General features: G+C 46.0%; 1 protein-coding gene across 3 annotated transcripts in view; it reads left to right on the forward strand.

Annotated features, from left to right (window-relative positions):
- The window catches only part of sema3d (sema domain, immunoglobulin domain (Ig), short basic domain, secreted, (semaphorin) 3D), a 78,581-nt gene that overhangs the window by 37,898 nt on the left and 16,726 nt on the right, over window positions 1–23,957 (forward strand). Inside the window, exons 1-2 of one of the 3 annotated variants that reach the window (XM_064318533.1) lie at window positions 9,176–9,510; window positions 18,544–18,752. In XM_064318533.1, coding sequence (XP_064174603.1) covers window positions 18,590–18,752 — 163 coding nt within the window. In that variant the 5' untranslated portion in view covers window positions 9,176–9,510; window positions 18,544–18,589. Of the gene's footprint in view, window positions 1–9,175; window positions 9,511–12,804; window positions 13,090–18,543; window positions 18,753–23,957 lie in introns of those variants that run through there. The other 2 variants (XM_064318534.1, XM_064318535.1) reach the window with 2 other exon arrangements.

Below are 23,957 nucleotides of genomic sequence, written 5' to 3' on the forward strand. Positions count from 1 at the left end.
TCCCCGCCCATTACAGTGCAGAGTACAGGAAGTGCATCGGGTCTGCTGCTCTCCCCGTTTCCTCCGAGCGCCTTTGGCTGCTGACACACAGCCCCGTGCTCGCTCTGACCCCTCGGGCGCGCTGCTGACATATCGTGACATGCTTCTGACACGCCGAAAGAGGTCAGGGGGGGGTTGTGACGTCATTGTCCGAGTCGGTCTTCCTCTTTGATGCTCTTTTGTACAGAGAAAAAAGGTTCACACTAACCCCGGCCCTTTGGGCGAGGCACGTTTTTCATTGTCCAGAGCAGGTGTTCATCCTCTGGGAGTACATATAAGAGTCCAGTAGGGACCACATGTACTCTGCGAGAGTTGATTTGACACTGTGCAGCCGCGCAAGGCGCCTCTTCCGATCTGAGGCGACGTACTCCATATTTGCTGTTCGCATCGAGAGTAATGAGCTCTAATCCAGTAATGGTCCACCTCCATGCCAGCACACAACACACACAGTGAGTCTGTGAGGAAATCAGCACAAATTACCACCCCCCCCCAGCCCGGCGCCGCCCCCCCACCACGGTCAGCCCAGCCCTGCACCCAGCGCCCCCCCCACAATGTCCTGCTGCCAGTGAGGAAATGCCAGGCGGTCTGTGATTCGATGGCTGTGATTGGATCGGGGCCCCTCCCTGGGGGACGGAGTCCAAAGGGCCGCTCAATCAGCCCTAATTGGGCCCCCCTGTATTATCGGCCCCCTTGTTTTCTTAAGATTTGTCATTACGCGTTGTCGTGGAAATAAGGCAAGCGGCCCGCTCGCTGTGCGGTAGGGCCCGGGACCTGGTGTGTGTGATTAAGCACTGAACTCCTGGAATGCTGCTCCCTGACCGGGGTGGTACGGCCAGCGATGGGCACAAATACACAAAGTAAATACTTCAGTAGTACGTCTAAAATACAAATAGCACCCTGAAGTGCCTTTGCAGAGTGTATATTCTGGTACAAATGTACAGTGGCTGTATTGAAAAGCCTTATTGAAAAAATTTGGATAGAATGCCACGGTCTTCGTCTCCAGATTCACAGATTCACACATTCACATGCCAGTTGCATGTGAATGTGTGAACTACATGTCAGTCTTGACAGCAGTTTTGGAAGTCGTGCTCCTACTTCTGAGTTCTTCAGCCCAATTTCAAGGGATGACTTTTGAGTGATGTTGTTTGTAGAATGGGGGAGAAAAAACACAAAATGTGATTTAATGTTCTTGGTCTCTCTGGCACGTAGGAAAAATAGTCAATGAATGTTTCAGGCAAAACATCCTACAAGGCTGTAGGAACATTGCGAATTAGTGAGCAGACAGACAGTCAAGTAGCTAAATGGAATAATTTAATAGACCTTCTTATTTTATTTATCTGGAATGTTCTCTCAGGTTCTATAGGTAGAATACAAAAAGGATCACACTATCTAGGAGTTTACAGAGGTAGAAAGTCCAGGGGTCAGGAAATGAAAGTCCTGCCGTGTGTTTCATCCACCCATCAACTCAGTCAGCTGATTTCACCAATTAGTTCTACAGTACCTCCTGGCTGAAGAACTGTGCTAATCAGCCAATCCAGGTGGTTGGAAACAAAAAAAATCCCAGCGAGGACTTTTGCTCTCTGAACCTGGGAGTTTATTTAGGCCGAACGCTGCGGGCCTGCGAAACTGAAAGTGTGCACGTACAGCAGAATGGAAGGGTGTGATCTACAGGAAGGATGAGAGAGAGAGAGAGAGCCAGCCAGCCAGCCAGCCAGACAGACAGACAGAGAGATGTTGCACACCCAAGGCTGTGACTTCTTTGCTTTGTTTTATTGTTTTCCCACCGTTTTAATGGCATAATAACCCTGTGAGAGGCCTTGAGCTTCCCTGTCTGATGTACAGTAATGCTGAGGCATGGCTGTGTGTGCCATGTAAAAAGTTGTGTAAGTCGCTCTGGATAAGAGCGTCTGCTAAATCCCAGGAATGTAATGTAATGGTATTTGTGTTGAAAGGAGGTCTTAGCGCTTTTAAATTCACTGGTTTCTTGCCAGTGTCCTCAAGCATTCCTTCCACATGCAGCACAGAGGAGCCGGCATTCGTTTTAAAGAACTGGAGTAAAACAGTCGCATTGTAAACATGGGTAGGCCTGCTTATGAAGGAGGAAGTCACTGAGACAATATGAATGAATAAGAATAAATGCTGCCTAGCTGGGGGTATGCATACGGTATGTTATCAGCCTAAGGAATTTCACATGCTGCCTAGTTAGGAGTATGAATTGGGTTTGATATCAGTCTGTGTAATTTCTCATGCTACCTAGTTAGGAGTATGAATTGGGTTTGATATCAGGCTATGGAATTTCATAGGAAAACGAATCTAGTTCATTCTTCTGTTCTTGGCGGCCAACCTTTTGGAATGAGGGAGCTGGCTGTATCTGAATCGCATCCATAAATCCATCCTGCTGAAGCTCTGTTTAAGTGGAAACAGATTTAAATAGCTGCCAAATCTGTTCATGCTCAAAGGCAGCAACATATTTATTATGGATGCAGTGGTTTCATTTAGGCATCCACACTGAAATGGTCTGTGGGCTGATCCATGGGCTCGCTGATGGATTCCTACCCAAGCAGAGTAGATATCAACAAGTAATCTGAACACTGACTTCACATATTTTGAGATCAATCGTTGTTTGCTTCCTTTTTAATCAACTAATTAACTGATACCACTGAGTAATTTAGATCCCATCGACAATGAAAATCAGTCCTTGAAATGAATACCATTATTTGCCAGTTCATTCCTATTAGGCCTGTATCTTTGGCTTTTCACTCACGGCCACATCTGTCTAACTCATCACAAAACAATTTTCTCCCAGGTATTACCCATTTGAAGCGCACCACGGGTCGAATCCCTGTAATTTATGGACGAACGGGACGATAGCGGGAAGCAATGAAAAGGAAGCATATTTATAAGAATGTCATGGGAACCCTAAAAAGCTGTTGTAAAAACACAGAGGCCTGCCTTGTTTCACGTGGCTTTTCCTATTTTTTTTTTCTTTTTTTTACCCGTAACGGCAGATTTGATGAAACGCAGAGAGAGAGAGAGAGAGAGAGAGAGAGGCGCATTGAGAGGGTCTTGCGCTCCCCGCCTTTCAGAACACGAGCCAGCAGATTGATTAACTGGCCCCCGCGCTTCGGACCGCGTAACGGACGTCTGGATGTCGGTATTAAAGATTGATACGTGGAATTAGTTAGCATAACAGGACACGGGAGTAGCCTACAGCGGACAGAGCCCGCAGACGAAAACTCCCCCCCCCCCCCCGCTCTGCACGACGTGATGCGTATAGCACCTGCGCCAGGGCCGACTTTAGAGTGAGGCGTGAAATTTTGCACTGTGCAATATGTGTTTTATTGCCATAGCGAAACGCACTTTGAGCTATTCTGAAGGATGGCCAATTAAGAGTAGAGGTCACGTTGAGACGAAATACATTCCAGTTTATAACAGAGGAACAAAGGCAATCTGCATGACTTGCAGCTGGAAGAGATTTACGTTGCCGCCTCCCCCCCCCCCCTTTCTTCCTACTGAAAATATTTTCTGAGTGTGTCCTACAGGTAGCAGGGAGATCCAGAAAACCATTCCATTCTCACTGTACATTAACTTTCTGTGCAGAAGCCACAAAAGGATTATGTTTTCTTTCCCTTTCTTCAAATATATCTTCTGTCTCCATACATTTTCTCATAGTTTAGGGTAAAAGCAGAAAAAAATAACGACACTGTTGCTGGCACAGACACATGACACCAAGGCCTTGGAAATGGCAGACTACCTTCATTTGGGTGTGTTTATTATTCCTCTGGTAATTTTCTATAATTCCATGAGAAAAGTTTAAATGCGCGCAGTTAACTAGCTTGTGCATGTACTGGGGGTGCAGTTCACCGCATATAAAACTCTCTCTCACAGAGAGCATGTGGGGAGCTATTTCTGCATTCACAAATGCTGGCCAGTGTTTACACAGAAGCCAACAAAGGCTCTTTTTACTATAGCACCTAGTTTATTGTTATGCTGCCCTCTGTTCTTCTTTCATTCACGCCAGGGCTGCAGACACGAGTGACCTTTTCAATGGTCTTTGGGTGTGAAAGAAAAGGCAAGGCAAGGCACGGCCATTTTAACCCTTTAAGGTGCAAGGTCACAAACGTGTGAATGGAATGTTTTTAACTGAACATTCTAATGCTGATGTCACACTCACTGCTGGCAATTGAAGGCAACGGAGTTCTAGAACACTGAAGACTTTTGACACTGAATTTTGAAAGAACTTTCCCAAAAACCTGCTCTTCAGAAGGTTAATAATAATCCTGTTATCTAGCTTTTTGTGCTGTAATTATAAAGTAACAATCATTTTGTATTATAAAGTGGAGTAAACATGAAAATAAACCAAACGTATCTCCATTTCTTAGATATATCTACACAAAATTATTTATTGCCAGACTATTGTCTACCAAATTATATAGATAGTTATTCAATTAAAAGTAATAAAAGTTGTTAAGATAATCTATGTCAAATTAACATTTATTTTTAGTAGCATAATTTACAAAGAATGTAATACAGATACTAATTTGTTTTATCTACTACAAGCAAACCTGCTACAATTAGTATTTGGGATATTTTCCCAAGAACAATGATGGTTATTATTTGCTCTTTTGGCTGTTCCCTTGACGTAAGACCCAAGTTGACAAAATGGGTCCCGTTAAATGCACTGTGGGTGTCCCACCTAATGCCAATCTGGCCAGCCTGCATGCAGCAGCACATCTTGGCAAAAAAAATAAATAAATCATCAAACGGGATGAGATGTTTTTCCACGAAAATCGTGGTTTTAATGACACTCCCGAGGGCATGTTTACATTCAGCCGCGTTGCTTTTGTGAAATCCGACATCGCCAGTGTTTATTTACGTAAAATTAATTCGAGAAATTGTGTCATTCTCCTGGAGAGGATATCAGCGTTTCTTGCACAAACAGCTGCGTGTTTATGCTAGTGCGCGCGCAGTAATCCTTCATGCGCGGGCCTTTTAACCAAACAAACCCTTGTTTTTAGATGCATTGCATGAATACATTACCAAATAAATAGAGTCACGGACAAAGTAATACTAAATAAAGACCTGACCGAATTATTGTGCATGGAGAAAAGCGTGGTTTGTGTGGAGGAAAGCACCCTCCCACCTCCCCTTTGAAGTTCGTTTAAAACTTCTACATTAGGCAAAAGCAGCCACTTTGGGCTTTGATTGAATAAGTGATGTTCACTCTCATATCAAAGACCATGAGGAGCTGTGTCTCATATATCAATTTCATTGAAAAGAAACACGCACACACACGCACATGCACGCACACACACACACACACGCACACACACACTCATAGTGACAGTGTGGCTGTATGCCAACCCCCACGAAACAGTGTAGACATTCTCATCAAAGAGTGGTAATAGCTGCAGGCAAATGGATCATTAACACGTTGTGGTTTTTAATCAAGTGAGTGGCTGCAGTCATTAAGTTGGACCGAGTATTTTAGGAGTTCTCACTGAGCTACCAGCAGCAATCATGTAGGTAACGCTGCATTTGATAGTTTTTTATCAAACTCTATCAACTGCATCTGTCGCATGGATGGGGTTGGTATTTACAGTAATCAGACTCGTAGCAACAATTGTGTAGCTTGTGTCGGTATTTTAGCAAAATGAAAGAACCAAACGAAATAAATCTACCTCTGATATATTCTATTTCTAGTTTTCCTGAAAGGGTTATTATTGTGGCCCAGCTCGAGTCAAACTGTACTGTTTTATTTTGTAATTTATGGCAGGTACGGGGGAAAGAGAGAAATAACAATAACAGGAAGGTCACACATCATTATAAAGGATTATTTCAATGTCTCGCGGTGCAGAGTTTAATAGAATTAACTAAGGTTTGACAAACTCAAGATGGTGCTGTGTAAATGTTCTAGAAGTGAAATATAAACACAGTCGGGGGAGACATAAACAACATTAAAGTTAATTTTAAAGGATCGCACAGGGCTCTCTCTAGGCAAGGTTTGGCCTGAGAGGACTGGCCCACACGTTCTTGACATTATTAACTGCAATGTTTTGCATTAGCGTACCTGACTACGTTGCCAAGCGGTTCATTGAAATCCAATATACTATTGTCACGTGAACCTGCATGGATTGCTCAAATGCTGTTATTATCTGCACCATCATGGCATGTTTCTCTTTTTGAGTAATGTAGCATCACAAACATGTTTTTGTAAATCACATGGCAAAGGCCAGTTAGTGTGTGTGTGTGTGTGTGTGACTCTGACACTGTGTCATTGACCTGTTCTCCTTCCACAAACAGATATTCTGATTGGAATTCAAATCCCGACCGCGCTGGGAACTGTCCGTAACCGCAAATAACACGCTGGAGCAGTTGTTTCTGTTTCTCACTTCTTGCCAAGGTTCGCATTAATTTCAGCGACTTCCAAGCTGTCGGAGCGTTCCACAGCAAACGGAAAAAGCAATGCTCTTAGACGGCTCTATTCAGCGCGGTTGCAGCGCGTTGGGATGAAGTAGAATGTGTGTTTTTTTTTTAGAATGAATTACTTATTGGATTCACCTTGGGCCTGTTAGTCTGCCTGGGATTCCCCTGGTCTCTGGCCAGGCAGTGTGGCTGCTTTCGTCCGCGGTCGGATGCTAATGCAAGATGAACGGCCCGGCCAGCTTTTTGAGGAACCCGGGCGAGCCGGAGTTTTCCCCCACCCAGTGACAAAGCTCACAGTCAGGCCTCAGGCATCAGGCTCGGGGTTAATGCGCAACCTCAAGGTTCGCCGAGCAAAGCCACCGCCCATTTGAGTCCCACAGGCCCTGCTGGAACACCGCAGAGTGTGTAGACAGATATCACCTCCATATCCTGAACACCAGAAGGTGTGGCTTCACTCTCAAAGAAGCGGACATTCCAGTTTGAAGTGTTGTGAGTCTACGGAAGTGCGTTTCCGTGTCGACGCCCTTTTGGTAGGAGTGAGCCGTGCTTCAACGCTGGCCCGTGAGGTTAGGGCACCCCTCCCGGGAGGCGAGCCCTTTCCGGCCACAGAGAGCAGCGGCACTGACGATTGGACGTTTGGAGAGCCACTCCCCCTCCGCACCACACCACGTCTCCGACCTGCCTCTGATGTCCCCGGTTCACTGATGTCATCGTACTGGCCCGTTGTTGAGAACATTTGGGGAGCAGCGGGCCCCCCCTCCTCCTCGGCAGGTGTTCTCTGTGGAGAGCGTCCCAGGGAACGCTTGACATCATCTGGCTTGCGAGCACCTTCAAAGCAGGCCTGGAGCTGCACTTGAGTTCCAGTGTTGCTCTGGGCCTCCTCTGATAGTTCACAGTTATGGCCTGTTGAGATTTACGAGTCTGCTGCATGCTGGTGAGGGAGTCTGGGGTGCCGGGCTTTTCCCCTCACAGAAAAGTCTCTGTTATTAACAATGGCAAGGAATGCAATAACTTAAGGAGCATAAATAAAGCGCTTAAACAATATAAAATGATGTGTGTGTAATAAACTTTACAACTATGAGCATCTGATTCTATTAATGCCAGCCTCTTAATTGCTGGTCTTGTTGAAGACTTGTCCTCGATAGGATACAATTAGCTGTTAACTTGCTGCCGTGATGATGCTAATGCAATTTATTTAACGCTGGGATTGTTTTATAGAAATAAACCAAAGCAATCTAAATGGGTAATGATATAAAGGAGATCATAAATTATTTTTAAAAAACCTATTTAGCAGCAGAATATAAACTGTACATGCACAGAGTAATATCCAGAGTTAATTCAACGGAGTACACGTGAGTCCATTTGGGACAATTTGTACTCTGTAAGAGCTGATTTAACACTTTACACTGTGTGTGGCTCCTTCTTCCTCAGTTATAACAGCTATTCCAGTGTAAAAGGAATCCAAGCAAACACTCTGCAGCATTCTCTCTGACTCATACAGTTCTGGAATGCCTAATTTTGAAACACATACAGCACAGACACATCTTTATTAAGTCGCAGGAGTTCGCCAATAAAAGCGGAGCTCTAAAATGTTTGGAAAAGCTGTCACATAATTTTATTACAAAAATGAAGTATGATACATCACTGGATTCCATAAAAAATAATAGTTAACATAATAATAGTCCACTGTGGACTGGAAATTCAGAAGGGTAACGGTAATGGTTTTTTAAAGTAACAGTAGCATTTAATTTAATTTTTGTTAATCCGCAGACGTTTGGTGGACTGCGTTACTGTTTTAGAGCGTGAAGTCATCCTCGCCACAGCTGTTTCAGAGAGAGCCATGGAAATGTCAGTCACAATTAAATGACGCAATGCGCTCCCTATAATTTAAATTTGCGACAGGAGACATCACTATTTAGAACACTTAGACGTTTCAGTAATTAAATCAGCAATAACCTCTCGCTGTGAAAAATGGATCATGTGATAATGCGATTACAAAATGCCAGAGGGAAACTTGTCTAAAACACACACACACACAAAAATGAAATAAAAAAATGAAATGAATGCCTCGTTGTCTCCTGGGTGACATCGTGAGTTTCCCACCTTGTTTATTGCTCAAAGAGCAGCGATGTCATCTGTTTCAACTCGGGTAACCGCAGGAAACTATGAACAAACAGAGTGGGCTATTGGACTGCTGCACTGAGGTGAAGCTGCTTATTCTCTGACTTCATCTAATGTTAGACGGCATATTTGTTTTTTCTCCACCTCATCTCAGGGACGATGCACTACAATGACCCGAAAAGCAATTTCCGCAAGGGGGGGCCACTTTAGCTGAACTTCAGCTGTCCTTAAAGAGGTAAAAGTTTAGTCATGCAAGACACTGAGATGCATTATGGTTCCTCAGATGAATCAATGTTGCATCAATATAACCAACTGAAAAACTAATAAAAAGAGGAAGAACAAGAAAGGAAATATATTTTATACTACTCATTACAATAAGAAGTAGGCTACTCAGTGTGTAATCAGTATAAAATATAAATGTATCCGCCTAAAATGTAGAGAGAAAAATGTATTCTTATCTGTATTAATTCAAATATATATGTAGTGAGGGCAGTGCATTTCAGAATGTCGGAAACGTCGCTGCCATCTCCCCAACCCCGTACCAGTTTTAATCTGACCCCTCCCTGTTTGGCACGCGTTAATTGCAGCGCACTGTGTCTCTGGGCCAGCTGCAGTTCTGCTAGATAGGAGTGCGCTGACGCTCCAGAAACGGCGAGGGCTGCGTGCGAACGTATATTCAACATAATAATAGACACAAACAAATCACTACGAGTATATGCAGATTTTTTTATTTTATTTTTTTGTTCGAGAAAGTTGAAGACTTATGATACGTGCACCTTTATTCTTGTCATAGGAATGTGTAAGATAGCGCGCTCCTTCACACACCGGTAAACTGAGTATGAATTTGCACGTGTTAATTGTCTGCTATCCGGAACTACCATCTAAACTCGTGCCAGGACTCCCGACCTCAGCCTGAAGATACAGGTAGGGTAACTTTTTTGAAAATCATTACACGTTATTTTAAACCGTAGCGATAAATTAAATAGGTAGCCTGTATGCTCGTTTATTTGAAATTGTCGGACAAGGTTATAGCCTACAAACCTATTACAGAAGACATCTTTGCTCTTGTTTAATTATTTACGGAAACTTGCATAAATATTTGAAAAAGAAGACCATTGAACAACAGCTCCAGTTTTAGTTCATTTACTAATTATTAAAAGCTAAATATAATCTATACGGGTTCTTGTAAGAAGAAGAATAGTTGAAGAGCATTTCGGCGTGTTTTTGAGCATTGCGCTGCGTCTACTGCTGTATCTGGCTTTGCTTAAACGGTATCAGGTTGGATATGGAACAGTTTTACTGGGGAGATAAAGTTTGGCGGTGGCTTGTGAACAAGTACGCGAAGAAATTTAAACTGATAAAATTCCAGTGTGAGCATAGACAGTTGTATCATCGTAAGATAGACAAAGAGTAGCCTATGATCATGAAAAGTTAGTTAACGTTTAAAGGAATGCATTATTTTCATCTGTCATAGTTATTTCCGTTGGTCTCAACACTTACAGCAGGTGAAAAGGGATTTCAATTGATTTGTGGATTAACGGTTTCCTACTTTGATTTAAATTCCACATGTTATTAGTTACTGCAGGCTGTTTGCCAAGAATTTGCAATGATATATCAGGACATGATCTGATGATTCACTGACATCGGTGTGCCCTCCCAGTCTTAAATATGTCAAACTTTCAGGGAGTATTTTCATACTTAACTACCATATCATGAAAAAAAATGTTATTCAGTGGAAGTATTTAGTAATAAATCAAATGCTAATCCCCCTGAACTTTGAGATTTGGGTTAGATCATTGTTTTTTATCATCTGGTTGTCAGGAATACTTTGAAGAGTGTGGACCCACTCTGCAGTCGCAGAACATGCAGTGGAGAAGATTTTTTTGCCAAACACTTTGTGAACAAAGTAGTGAAAATCAAAACTGTTTCAGCTTTTGTCTTTGTGTGGCGTCTTCCTCAATCCTCAGTACCAGTATCAGAGCACAGAGGTGATCTGAGGTCTCCACATACACCTGGCGACCTCCCTTTTGCACCTTTGTGTGTAAAAATCAGTGTCCCGTTTTATCTTTTTTTAAAGGGTCTGGCCGGCAAGCCAGACGTCTGTCCACCTGAGTGTTTGTCTGAGGTTAGCGGCCGGGACGGCCTGTCTCTTTGAGCGGCTCAGTTTATGGAAAGGTTCTCGCTCACGCCCCGCAGTTTAACAGGGCTGCTCAATTCGCGCTGATGACTGAGAGAAAGGTACGGGCATGAGCCTGCATCCCAATCGCGTGCCCCCCTTAAACGGCCTGTGTCAGGTCCCCTCAATGTGGGAGTCTTCCGAGGACCAAGGTGAGGGCTGTGGTGCAGCTTGTGGATCTTTTTTTTTTTTTGTTCTCCCCCTCATGCATATTTAGCATAAATCCCGCTTCTCCTTTTCAGACTTGAGAAAAGCAAATAAATGAGGGGTAATGCGTTTCAGCAATCAGTCTAAAAAGCAGAACAAAAGAAAACACCGAGTAATTATGGTAATTCCTGAAACGTGATCCTGTTTCAGTTTTAGCCAAATGAATTTGAAACGTGTAATAAACCCACGCAGTTTTCAGCCACTCGGTAAGAACAACAAGTAAAATGTCTGTTGCTTCTACCTCTCTGTCCTTTTCGCAGCCGCGCGGCTGATTGAATTTAAAAAAATGGAATATTTAGCGAGGAATTCTTGCGTATCCCGAGGCGTGATTGCGAAGACGCGTCTCATTTCCTGGCTGTTTCTCCTGGCCGTTCTGATGGAGGTCCCGTATCTCCTCTCGGATGAGGCGTGCTGTCTTCAGACTTGCTATTTCTGGAAACGTATGTAACGTTTCCTGAAGTTATTGGCTGCCCTTCAATCACCGCCATCCCCAGACCCCCCTGAAGCAGCACGGCACTTTGATGTGGCCTGTGTGTGTGTGTGTGTGTGTGTGTGTGTGTGTGTGTGTGTGTGTGTGTGTACACATGTTCTTACTTTGCGGATGGGCAGCAGCGTATCGGCTGTCTCGTAAAACTTTGAGGTTGCAAGTTTGATCCCAGGTACAGCACTGCCATTGTGCCCCTGAGCTCAGGGTACTTAAACCTGCAGTGCTTCAGCAAATATCCTTCTCTATATTTAGATTGTATGTAAAAAATAAAACAATGTATCCAGTATAAGTTGGTTTTAGCATGTGCTAAATGCCTATATTGCTGTATTATTACTGAGGAGCTGTGCATTGCTTTTACACAGTTACACATAGGGCTTCTTTTTTTTTGGTGGGGGGGTGGTACAATTGTCTACAGATGTGCTGCAGATTGTCTGTTCTGCATTGTGCATGGAATGACTGATGTAATTGGGAAAGTGAGGAAAGATCTATCTATCATTCATTTGTTCAGTATCTGTGTAGAACATTAGGATCAGCCGTGAGTAGGTTTTTGGGCATGGTTTTTTTTTTTTTCCCTCTCTTTCAAAATTCTAGGTCAGTGTTGTAGAACTCCGCTGCTTTCAGTTACCAGTAGTGAGTTACCTCAGCATTAGAATGTTCAGTTAAGAACATTCTAATCACACATTTGTGCTGAAGCTCCTGTCACACTGAAGGGTGGCTCAAAAAACTGGACTGAGGAGGGGACCCCGAAATTAATGAATATTGTGGGTCTGAAGGCAAGGTTGGTGGTTGCCTTTCTTCTCTTGAGCCTGAATCGCATTCATGCAGCAGTGTCCACTTCTGTTGCTGGGAGGGCCATCGAGATGCCTTTGAAAACAGCCTTTAATGAATTGACACCAGGCACAATAGATGATTTAGGTTCAGATTCATTCAACGGGGCCACTTAAGTCATTAAGACTTTACTTGGAAGAAAGACGAGAAGCCTGTGGATCTCGAGCGCTGCCCCTGTTTGTGCAAACAGCTTTTTAAACAGCTATTCACACAGCGAGGCCGTGAATTCATTATCAGGATTATTTTTAAAATTACGCATGAGATTGAACTTTCTAACGGGTTCTAATCCAGGTCTCTGCTGTTGTCAAAGCAAGCAATTAGAATTCTGGCTCTCGCTGATCTGTCGGAATACGACGCGCTGCTGCTAGTGGGCGGAAGGTGAACTGCAGTTCTTTAAAAAAAAAAAAAAAAAGGCCGTATTTTTCAAGAAAGTGACAGCTGACACAGCCGTACTTCTCCCTCCATTTTCCCTTCTTTTTTTTCTTTGTTCCAGAGCTTAAAGGGGCTCAGTGGCGGGATGCCCTTGTGCCATCTGACATGGGAATTAAGACATAATGGGCAATATTCAGCCTGGTCACAATAGAAGGGGTGAAGCTTTAGGTCGTGTCCGATTCGTCACGCGCCGCTAATGGCATCAGTGAACATTTCCAGGACGATCAAGCGTTGCCTAGGATTCAGCCAATCAGCGGCGCTGATGAGCGTGACACAAACCCTGCGATACGGATCTCCCGCTCCGTGGAATTCCCCCCACATATGAGGCCGTCCCACATCAGAGAGTTCCTGCCGTTTATCCGGGCTCACGTAGGTAAGAGGAGCTGGAAAACGGTCTTTCGTTTTAAAGATGGCTGAGGGCTAAAAATGTACCCTTAAATTATGTGGTTTACACCCACGCAGAAGAGGAGTGTTTTCCTTTTATTGCCAATCTGGGATCACAATTGACAGCTTTGCTGAAATGGCAGGGAGGGATCTGATATTTATTTACTGAGCTTCACTTGCTGAAGCCAAATTACGTCAGGCTGTCGAGTGTCGTCTTGAACTGTCAAGATGGCAGTTCATCCAGACAGTTCAGTTCAAGATGACAGTTCAAGAAAAGGGCATCCTGACATTGGGTTTAATTGCCTATCCAATTATGGTGGGTTTCATGGGGGAAGAGACCAGCTTAGCTCAGAAGTCAAAGTCATTGACATTTGAAATACATTCAGCTTCACTGAACTTGCACAACATTGTACAAAACTGCCATTGTTGTTCATTATTAGCATGGAATTGCTTGGATTTCTTGATTAATTTCAGATACTTTTGAACATTTAGCAATAGTAAATATGTACTCCTCTTATTGTGGTAAATATAAAGCTAATTTGAGATTCCCTCTCTGATGGTTTTCTTTTGTGTGTGTGTATGATGATGATTATTGATATGTAGTATTATTATTAAAAATGATTATTATTAAAAAACTGGGTTTGGAACCAGTAACTACGTGGGTGGGAGTTTGATTCCAGGCCTCTCTGTTGGGATGAGCTTTGGGATTTCAGGAGGACTTCTGCTCTCTGTTACACATTAACACCAGTAATTAATTTCAGACATTTTGATTAAATTATGAGCTGCAGCTGCAGGCTGTGGCGCGTATCTGCGCTGAAGCGTCATGCTGGGGTTCAGTGTAGGAGCGAATCACGATGAGAGCGTGCGTCATTACAGAATGAACACCGTGATTGTCAGAACAAAACTGCACACAGAACCTGCAACGCACACTGACCTGCAAACTGCATACACGACTGCAACCTGCAAACCTGCATACACTGACCCTGCAAACCTGCATACACCAGCCCTGCAGATGTGACATTATCCACACCTCTGGTCTATGCCAAACCGGTAAATGGAGGCCTAGCTCTCTCCCCTACACACAATGCTGAAAGACTTGGAAAGCAGTGCGGACGCATCGTCTCCAGATGGTGCGTGTGTTCGGGGAACGCACCCTGCTCCTATTTCTGGTCTCGGGCAAACGTAATTAAAAGGCCGAATGAATAATTCGCTTCCTCTGCGTGTCAGAAGACTCTTAATATGTAATATGTTTTCCATGGGCTGCTTTTCATTTGCAGCTTGTCATTTGCAAGAGTATTTCACAGCACGCAGACGGCAGTCTCTCCTTTTGTATTTCTGTTTTTTATTTTTATATCAAAGTATGCAAAATTAGAAACACCGGTTTGTAATTTATGGAGGCCGAACGCATAATTGGTCTGTTTACTCTGTTTTTTGTTTTGTCTGCAGTTTGAGATTATGGCTTCAAAGTCTGATAAAACTGTGCTGAAATGCCACTGGCTTTGCCAAAAAGACTCTCAGTTTCCCTCGTTTAACTTTTTACTCTTCCAAGCGGCATCGCGGATCGCGACTCCATAGTCGTTAAATACCGAGGCAAGGCAAGGCATTGCACCAATATTTTCTCAGTGTTGAGAGGAATTTTCTAATAAATTGTGATGGGCGACATTTTAACCCGTAGATTTCGTAACGGTGGGAGGTTACCCTTTTACAAATACAGCGAGGCCCTCGGAGGGTCTGAAATTTACATACGGGGCCCCGTCGTCGGCACGGTTACGCAAACAGCGGCACAGACGTACGCCACACGCTCTTAAATCAAGGTGAGCGTATTACAAATCAGGGAATAGCAAATTACGGCCGTCTGCAAAAATAATCCATCTGGCTCAGCGAATTCACCCCAGCCCCCTCCGCCTTGCCCTGACGGTGGTCTTTCCGAGCCCTAATTCCACCACGTCATCAGATGAAAGCAGCTATATCTGATGTTAATCAAATTTTCTTTTTTAAAAATGAGAGTGGGTAGTCCCAGCATCACAGGCATGTCAAACAGTGCTTATATATCGCAATGTATATCTAGTACATTTCAAACATCGTCTGACGGCTTAATTTCTACATCTCGACATTGGTTTGAAACGCTTCAGATGCTGTGGTTTTGTGCTTTTGGTGCACTCTCGCCTGCGCTTGTAAACATGTAAATAGTTGCAGTGTCGGGTCTTTTTCCGGGGGGTTTTTTCAGGCTTGGCAGTGAGGGAGAGGGAAGATTAAGCGTGGCCAAGACAAACACGAGACAAACAGAGCTGAACCAACCGGCCTAATGCGTTCCCCTGTGCACTCCTGCATCAGGGAATATAGGCCGATAATGAGCTCGATTCAGTCCCTCACTGCACACGCCCAGACCTGCCGATTCCTTATCTCTCCCCCCCATACCCCCCCTTTAGATTATTTGTTGCCGTTAGATTGCAGGATTAATCTGAGGTAGTCCAGAGGCTACTCTGAGGAATTTTTTAAAAAGAGTTTCAGTATCTCACCGTAATCTTTCAGGGGAAAATGAGTGCGCTTGCTTGTAAATGAATCTCCAGACTTACTGTATATCGTATATTGTGTATTGTCGACTCTGTTATGCATGTTATTGGTCGAGTCTCTCCACAATGTCCGCAGTGTCTTGATTTTGTTTTTTTGAGCCCACTTTTCGAACTCCAAGGCCAAAGGTACAGCAGCACTTTGCTCCGTGAGGTCTCTGAGTAGCGGAATGTTGCTTTGCCCTTTAGACCTCACAGTGAGCGATAACTCTGCGGTGCTCGGTATGTGCGCCTGATGGAGAGGCTTTTTTACACTGTCCTTACCCCCCCAAAATCCACCGATCCCCCCTTTGGGCACCCCGCGTCATTAGGGCCCAGAAAAGTCCGGCTGCACGCTCGAGCTGCTCTCGGCCCCCCGCCGTGCTTCAGACGCCTCGCCGGAACCCGCCGTGTCCAGCCCGCGCGCTCTCCTATCGCCGCCTGCGCTTTCTTCTGCAACGCAAGCCCAAAGCCCCGTCCGGGTGCGCTAGCCCACGCTGTTACCCCCCCATGGTTTTGGAAGGATGACTTAGGGGGGGAAAACAGTTAGATGGCACCTCTTCTCACTGGCCACGCCCTGAGGCTCAGTTAAACGCATATCCCACCGGTCACGGCCAGTTTAGCTATGCATGCATCTGTACACTTATCAATTCAGCGCCATTGATGTCCTCCCAGAGCAGCAGTCACGGAAGGGCAGTCTGTCCCTGGCACTAAGGCACTGGTCTATATTAACCAGATGTTTACTGGTTTGAGTATCTGGGGGTAGCCAGTTAGCATGGCTGGTAATACACTAACTGCCCTGTTGAATACCTAGCTGTGTAAATGGTCAATGCTGGATGTGAGCATATTCCCCACTCTGGGTGAGAGGTTCTGCTAAGCATGAAACACACCGCCTGCCGTGCAGATATAATGTAACGTGTGGTAGTCCTCGGGGCGCCATGGTTACGGTAGTGACTTTCGGTAATAATTTTTCCCGCCTGTATTTTTTTTCCTGACAGGGCCTCGTTGCCGTTAACTCCGCTGGGTCGCTGGAGACGCGGTAGTCGGGCTTGCGGGAGCCGGCGGTCAGAGACCCCGTTGCGCGGGCCGGGTAATCCTGGTGTGTACCCCTGCTTTGAGCAGTGTGCACTGTTGACATTGGAATGCAGTGTTCCACGCACAGCCTGCTTAGTTTGGGGTGGTCAGAAAGCTTCAGTGAGCAGCACACTTCTGCGTCTGCATCTGAAAGACTGACGATGCTGTGAGAACAATCTCTATCACATTGTGTGCTGGTGGGTCCTCTGCAGCTTTCATCCACCCTTCTGGAAGACATGCCACAGGTATAATCAGGTAAATTACCTTGGTAAAATAAAGTTGGATGAAGTCATGTAATGATATCAGAACCTACCACACACATGCAGGCATACACACACAAGCACACACATTCACGCACATGCGCACACACACTGTCTTTCTCTCTCTCTGTCTCTCACACACACACACACACTGACACGCACACACACGCACCCTTTCCCCAGGTGAGTGTGTGACGCGTTATCTGTTGAATTTGGGTTTTATCGGCGTCATTCTAGGGATACATCACCGCTCTCGCAGTAAACAAGCCGTCTGCCTTATCAGCCACAGCCCCCACAGGTTAGGGGGCCTGGAGCATGGCCTGCACTACAGTGGCATCACAATCACACTGATTCTCTAGGCCTCTGTACTGTAGATGTAAACAGGGCTGATACAGTATCTTTCTATGTATGCGGGGGCATTCCTCACAGAGTAACTGGCCTCGGCAGACCTCTGTGATTAGCTATGTAGTGTCTCACTCTGCATGACTTTTTATATATATATATATATATATATTTTTTTTTTTTTTACACATTCAGTATATTCACAATTATTTTGTAAGAAGAGGAGATTCTTATTCCATGGAGTTGCTGTGTGTGTTCTGTAGGATTAGGATATCCGGACGTGTTTGTTGTGGGTTCAGTTCTATGCACTCTCTGCAAAATGTTTGGTTAAAATGCATCAAGTTGCATCTGAGTTGTCATTTTGCATCTGACCAAATAAGGTTGGGGCACCCTTCAGACCCTCCTTGGGATGATACAGCGCCTTTATCAAATTCATTTGTTTTGGCAGAGACTGTTTAAGTTGAGCGAGGGGCTCAGATCCCTGGGCTGTGTGGGAAAGAGGTAGCGGAACGGGGGGGGGGGTTTCTGGGTCCAGGTCATTTATAACCGCTGTTTGTTGGATATGTGCGCGGAGAGGGCCGCTCGGAAAAAAGAGCGGTTGAAAAGAAGCAGCCTCCTCCAGGACTTCACGGAACCTCCGCCGCGTCTCCAGAGCGATGCGTCTTCAGGCGGACCCTGACCCCGAAGTAAAAGGGTTACCCGTTTTTTTTTCGGCAGGCGTCATCGCCGCCTCCCTCCGGCCCGCAAGTTCAAAGCCGGTCGGCTGATTAATGAAGGCGGAATCGCTCGGGGAAGAATGGCGGAAATAATCATTAACCAATCTGAGAGCTTCTTGCCCGGCGGCTCGCGGCGATTAGCATGACAAACAGAACGGGAGCGGGGGAAAGATGAGCAAACGCCAGGCGGAGAGGTGGGCGAAACAGCAGCTGCCCCCAGTTTGTTTTTTTTGGGGGGGTGTGAACTAATTCGGAATTGAGCTCGTCCGATAACAGGAAAAGGGAGGGGGGTGGGGAAAGCCGGCCGGCCGGCCGATTGGCTGAGATTTTGGGATTTTCGGGTTTCCGCGGTAAACGGATGAGCAATCGCTGGCGGGTGACTCCTGCAACCTTTGAATAAGACGTCCTCCCCAAAAACCCACAGGCACACCCGCCCCAGCATAGAGAGGGGGCAGCAGCTCGCCCCGTGTGACTCTTAACCTGCCGTTTCTCTCACACGCAGGGCAGTGGAGAGCTCACTTCAGGCCGAACCGCTGCTCGTCCTCGCCATGGAAACAGACCCAGCGAGCCGCTGCTCGAGCACCAGGACCGGGACCAGGCCCGTCGGCCCTGCCCAGCTGTGGGCGTGTCTGCTGGGGACGCTGCTCTGCATCCTGCCCGCCACGGACTGCGTCAAACAGACCATACCCAGGGTCAAGCTGGGCTTCAAAGGTACGAGGATCCGCTCCAGGAGACTGTGATCCATGTTCTCTTTTTTGTGAAAATGTAGAATATTCTCTCTATATATTTTTTTTACTATGAGGTTTTTAATAACTGTGTACTGTATGTGAGCTTGCTAGGAGACTGGTTCAGCAGGCAGTGTAGCACATAGGACTGTAATGTGGGCAACAACTTGTATTTTTTGCAGAGACAACGAATTCCAGTGCATTAAAAATAGAACTGGTCAAACAATACTCTACAGAAGCAACCAATGAATACATTCATAATGCACATGTACTGTATGTCTGGGAGGAATGTTTTGACTTAATTTCATGCATAGCTCTGCATCTCTGTCATATGGGTGGCCGTGGAACAATGGGCCGGGCCAGGGTGGGTGGGTGGGTTTAATGGAAGCTCGGTTACTCCGGTTCATCAGATGGTGAGTGAAACACCACCCCCCCCCCCCTCCTTTTTGGGCCGCTCTGCAGAATTAGGCCTCGCACCTCGGCTTCACCTCCCTGACTCGGCCCGCTGTGATTAATGTCCCAGAGGCACGCGGGGTTATCTCGCCTGCTCGCCAGGGGGATTTGGAAATCACACAAAGGGATTATCAGCAAATTGAGCTGATTTCTTTTTTTCTTTTTTTTGAGTCTCGAGGCTTTTGCTGTTGTTTCCGTGCCGGCGGCCTAACGGCTAGATATCCCGATCTCCGCACAGAACCGCCGCGCCAGCGAGTGTTCCGTTCTGGCTCGGGCCGCCGACCGTGAACCGGGTCGGGTCTGCAAATGGGGCGCTCAAAACGGGCCCTTATCTCTTCAGCCGAGCGCCTCTGTGCAGGAACAGAGTGTTACCTCAGCCGCGCGTGAAACGCAAAAAAAAAACCGCTCTGAAGGTACACGAGGCGGAAAGAGACGCCATGTGTAAAGGGGAAAAGGCCAGAGACTAGCTCAGTTGTGTAAGTCAGGGCCGTCCGATCATGTTCCTGCAGATCTACCATCCTGTAGGCTTTCATTCCAACCCTAATTTGGCACCCCTAATTCTACTAATTAGCAGCTCAGTGAGATCTCTAGCGGTTGAATGAGGTGTGGCTTTGTTAGGGCTGGAGTGAAAACCTACATGAAGGTAGATCTCCAGGAACAGGGTTGAGCAGCCTTGATGTATGTGATCCTGACAGAGAGGGGGGGTGTGGGGGGGTTAAGGGGGGGTTCCACAGGTAGTAAAGCCTGAGAGATGGGTGCTGGCTTTTATTTAACTCGTTATTTGGGCGCAGTGACTCCTCCGCAGCAGAATGCGGGTAAATCACTTCCCTGAGTGTCGCCGTGGCAACATTCCAGGTTATTGATGGCGCCGATGACAAGGGGGGGGGGGGGGGGGGACGCGGGGCCCCCGCGGGGAGAGCCTCTTTCACAGAGGGCGATTTAGGCTGCCGTTCGGGGGCTCTCTGATGTGATTTGTGAGGTTCGCAGCGACGCGCGCCCCGCGCCCCGTGTTTTGACTCGCTTATCATTGTGACGGCGCACTTTTCGAACCTCCGGGCGTCTGGGTCTGTTTGCGCGCTGACGCTCGGAGATATGGCTGCGAAAGACGTGGCCCTGTTAAAACTCCCCGGGGGTCAGAGAAGGGAAGCGCTTTAAGCCCTCAGTGTCCGCGCTGATAGGTCGTTCAAACAAAACCACGTTTTTTTTGGGGGGGGTTTTTTCAGATGGCCAGTTGAATGCGCTCGGCTCTTCTGTTCTTGGCGGTACCCAAACAGGTTTCTGCTGCCAACATTCTAAATGCTAACGTTTGGAATTTAGGTGGGAAGGGGGGGGAATTGTCGATCGATCCCGATCGTTTGTTACCCCGCGTTCGTTCAAAAGCCGCATTGTCCCGTCGTCTTCGTCGTCGTGGAGAAACGGACAATGGTCCCATTGAACCGAAAGCCCATCTGCTACAGTCGACAGAGGGAGAGTTAGCTTCGGTCAGCGCCATTCAACTTTGTGTTTCTGTAAGAAAATGGTTGAATGACAGTGCGTTTCTGGCCCTGCTACAGAGGAAATCACATGAATGTCACAGGGGGTGGGAAATGAGCCATGCTGTTTCCTCCAGTCAGTCAGTCAGTGGATCAGTCCTGCACAGCTACAGATTTGCTAATGATGATTGAGGCTGCTGGCAGAGGACAGTTTCCATTCGGTTTATGATCCAGAAGCTTGCACAGCTGTGATATCCCACCCCTGCGCTCGAACGCTCTTCCTTTTACCGTGTGATCGTTATCGGTCTTCCAGCACGACGCGGGCGGAGAGAGAGCGATATCCGTCCTTAAATCCGTCATCCCCCCTGTGTCAAATGCCCTGTTTCAAAAACAGCGTGCCTCCCGGACCCAGGAATGTTGGCCCGCTAAAGTTTGAAAGCGCTTTTGCTTCAGAGAGAATTGAAGTAAATTATCCTCGGAACAGCTTGGGTATGGTGGTCAAACATCTCACTCAGAATCCCTCCCCCCCCAAAAAAACTGTCTCTCATACTGTAGTCTTTTCTTAATCAGTCTTAAATATTCTACAGTACACATGGAATAAATATCATTAAACAGATCAAATCAGCCTGCAAACATAGATAGATTTCTATACACGCTTTGTAATTTCCGATGTTTCAAGGTTAGAGAATTCCTCCCTATTTTTTAAAATCTTTTTTGAACATTGCCCTGTGATCAAAGGGGGGATGTATGCGGTGGTTTTTGGTGTCTCCCTGCAGTCAGAACCCATTCACACAGGAGACCAGCGCAACACTCCCTCTCTGTTTGTAGCCTTGTTTCACAGCACGTCCCACGCAATCAGGGTTATGTAATGTGGAAAATATTTTTGGGCAAAACCCTTAAGAGGAGAGTTCAGCTTCCCTCTGGGTGTTTCTAAATTTGTCCTTCACAGAAATTCAGGGACCTGTATTACAGTGTATAATGTCGCGTTTGCTTCTGTTAGTCAGAATTTAAAAAATAAAATGAAAATCAGCTGTGGTTCTTCTGCATCTTCCTTTAACCCAAACCCAAAAACAGCAGCCCTGAAACAATTTAAATATTTTCTGTCAGATTATAAGTGATTTACTTTTCTTCTGATGCTGCAACTGATCTATGTTTTAAAAAAAAAAAAAGAAAAGACTTCTGTAAATCTTTAGATTCAGATGCAGTAAGAAATGACCCCACAAATCATAAACGTAATTCCTTTTTACTGCTGAAGATCATAGATTATACATCATAGGACTGGCTAGTGCTTTCATTCCTGCACGTTTACTCCCTTATCGCTCTTCGTCTTTGCAGTATTTCTCTGAAGGTTTATTGCCATTAGATTACAAGGCCCAGAGATGAAGTTAAAAGAGATTGGTTATTTTACAAGAAGCTGAGCCTTTGTAGACATGTCTCCAGAACAGCGTGAATTATTTGTGTTTACAGATACCTGTAACGCACACTAGCGAGACTAGAGAGAGAGGGAGGTTACGGTCGTAACCCGGGACAGCTTTACAAGGGAGGCGGGGGGGCTACTCGGCTAAGGCGAAACGTTCTCGCAATGTTCCTGGGATGTTTTGTCAGCGTTTGTAGCATTGGCGCTACGTGGCAGCAACGTAGTGAGAACGCTTTGTGTTAACTGGGTGGATAGTCTCTAAGACGGAACAACATGAGCCACAGCACGTGTGGCACTTGACGTTAGCCTGGCCAATCTTTCCAAATCTGGGAGTGTCCCCCCTGCACAAAAACCAGTTAAAACCGGTTAGGAGGAAAATAGCATCGCCCCATTCGTCATTCTAATGATGCAATTTTATTGCCAATCGCTGGGTCATCCCTTCCAATCCCCCTCTGTGTGTAAAAAGGATGGGTTGAAAAGGACTCCCTTTTGAAAGACTCTGCGTGTCCTCAGAAGCCCACTTTAAACTTTTGATTCATGGTTTCCCAGTGCAGTGTGTCAGAGGGACGAGCATGTCTCTCTCTCTCTTCACCAGTCTGTCTTTCCCATGCGGTCTCTGTTCCCTTTAAGACAGGTGGGAGTCTAACGGGTTAATAAAACCAAGTTTAGGAAGAATACTTAAAAAAAATATGGACACTGTCATTTGGTTTTCCAGAGTGCTCGTCGCTTCTAGAATTATCTACATGGATTTGTTCTGGTAAAGTTGAGAGTTCCTATTTCACAATACACCGTTGTCCAAAATCTGAACCCTGCATCACTTTATTTGGCATGCGTTTCAGAGTCGATTCTAATTGGCCGTCAGAAAGCAATTCGGCCTCTTCCGCGGCAGCCGAGAACACGGAACGTGCCTCGAGTGGCGCTGTGAGTCTTTCTCTCGCAGCGATCGGCCGATGGCGGGTGATTCGGGCTAGGGGGACGGCGCCGCCCGCGGTACGCTACCTAGCGCAAACAAACGAGCGGATTACTCCCTCAGTGGCGGCATTAATCAGGGGGGGGTGCTGAGTCCGTATAAAAGGCCTGTCTCTCGGGAGCCCTGTTGATGTAGTGCTGGTTGGATCGGAGCCCTGGGCAGAGTCATTCAGTGCCCCTGAGCCTCATTCTCACCCTGTTTGCAGAGCAGATTAGACTCGGTCCTGCTCTGCTAATCCTTTTTTTGGGGGGGTTCTGGGGGGGTCGTAGATGTGCAAATATTGATGCCAAATACCCTGCTTAAGCCCTGGCCCCCGGGGGTCTGATGGAGATGTCAGTTGTCAGCACGGTGGTGTTGCCTTCTCTCCGGAGGGCCGCGGTGTTGTGTTTGACTCCTGGGGCCTGTGTTACAAAGCAGGACTACTGAGTTAATCACTGGATAACTGCACTGGAGTAAAACCCGGAACCCACCAGAACCCGGAATCTGGAACATGGACTGAAGCAAAAAAAGAGCTGTTCCTGGTTTTACTTGGTGGAGTTATCCAGCTAACTTGGTAACCCTGCTTTGTGAAACAGGCCGCTATTCCCCAGATGCTGATCTTGGAGCAGCTCGCTGATGTGGTTCTGCTGATCCTTACGTAGGTCACATGTTTGAAAGCTGCTCGAAAGCAGCAAAGTTTTCGAAGTCTTTTTTCATAGTCTGACAGGAAATTCACACTCGTTCCAAAAGCAAAATATTAACTCCGTTGCTATGGTTTTAAAGTTCATGTGTTAAAATCTTGCTTTGAACTTTAACGATATGACATCTCTGATGTATACCCTGCAATTGCAGCTGAAAAGGAATCACTCTACATTTATATCACACAGACATTTTTAGGGC

Source organism: Anguilla rostrata, chromosome 19 (genome assembly GCF_018555375.3).
Source record: "Anguilla rostrata isolate EN2019 chromosome 19, ASM1855537v3, whole genome shotgun sequence".
Lineage (NCBI taxonomy): Eukaryota > Metazoa > Chordata > Actinopteri > Anguilliformes > Anguillidae > Anguilla > Anguilla rostrata.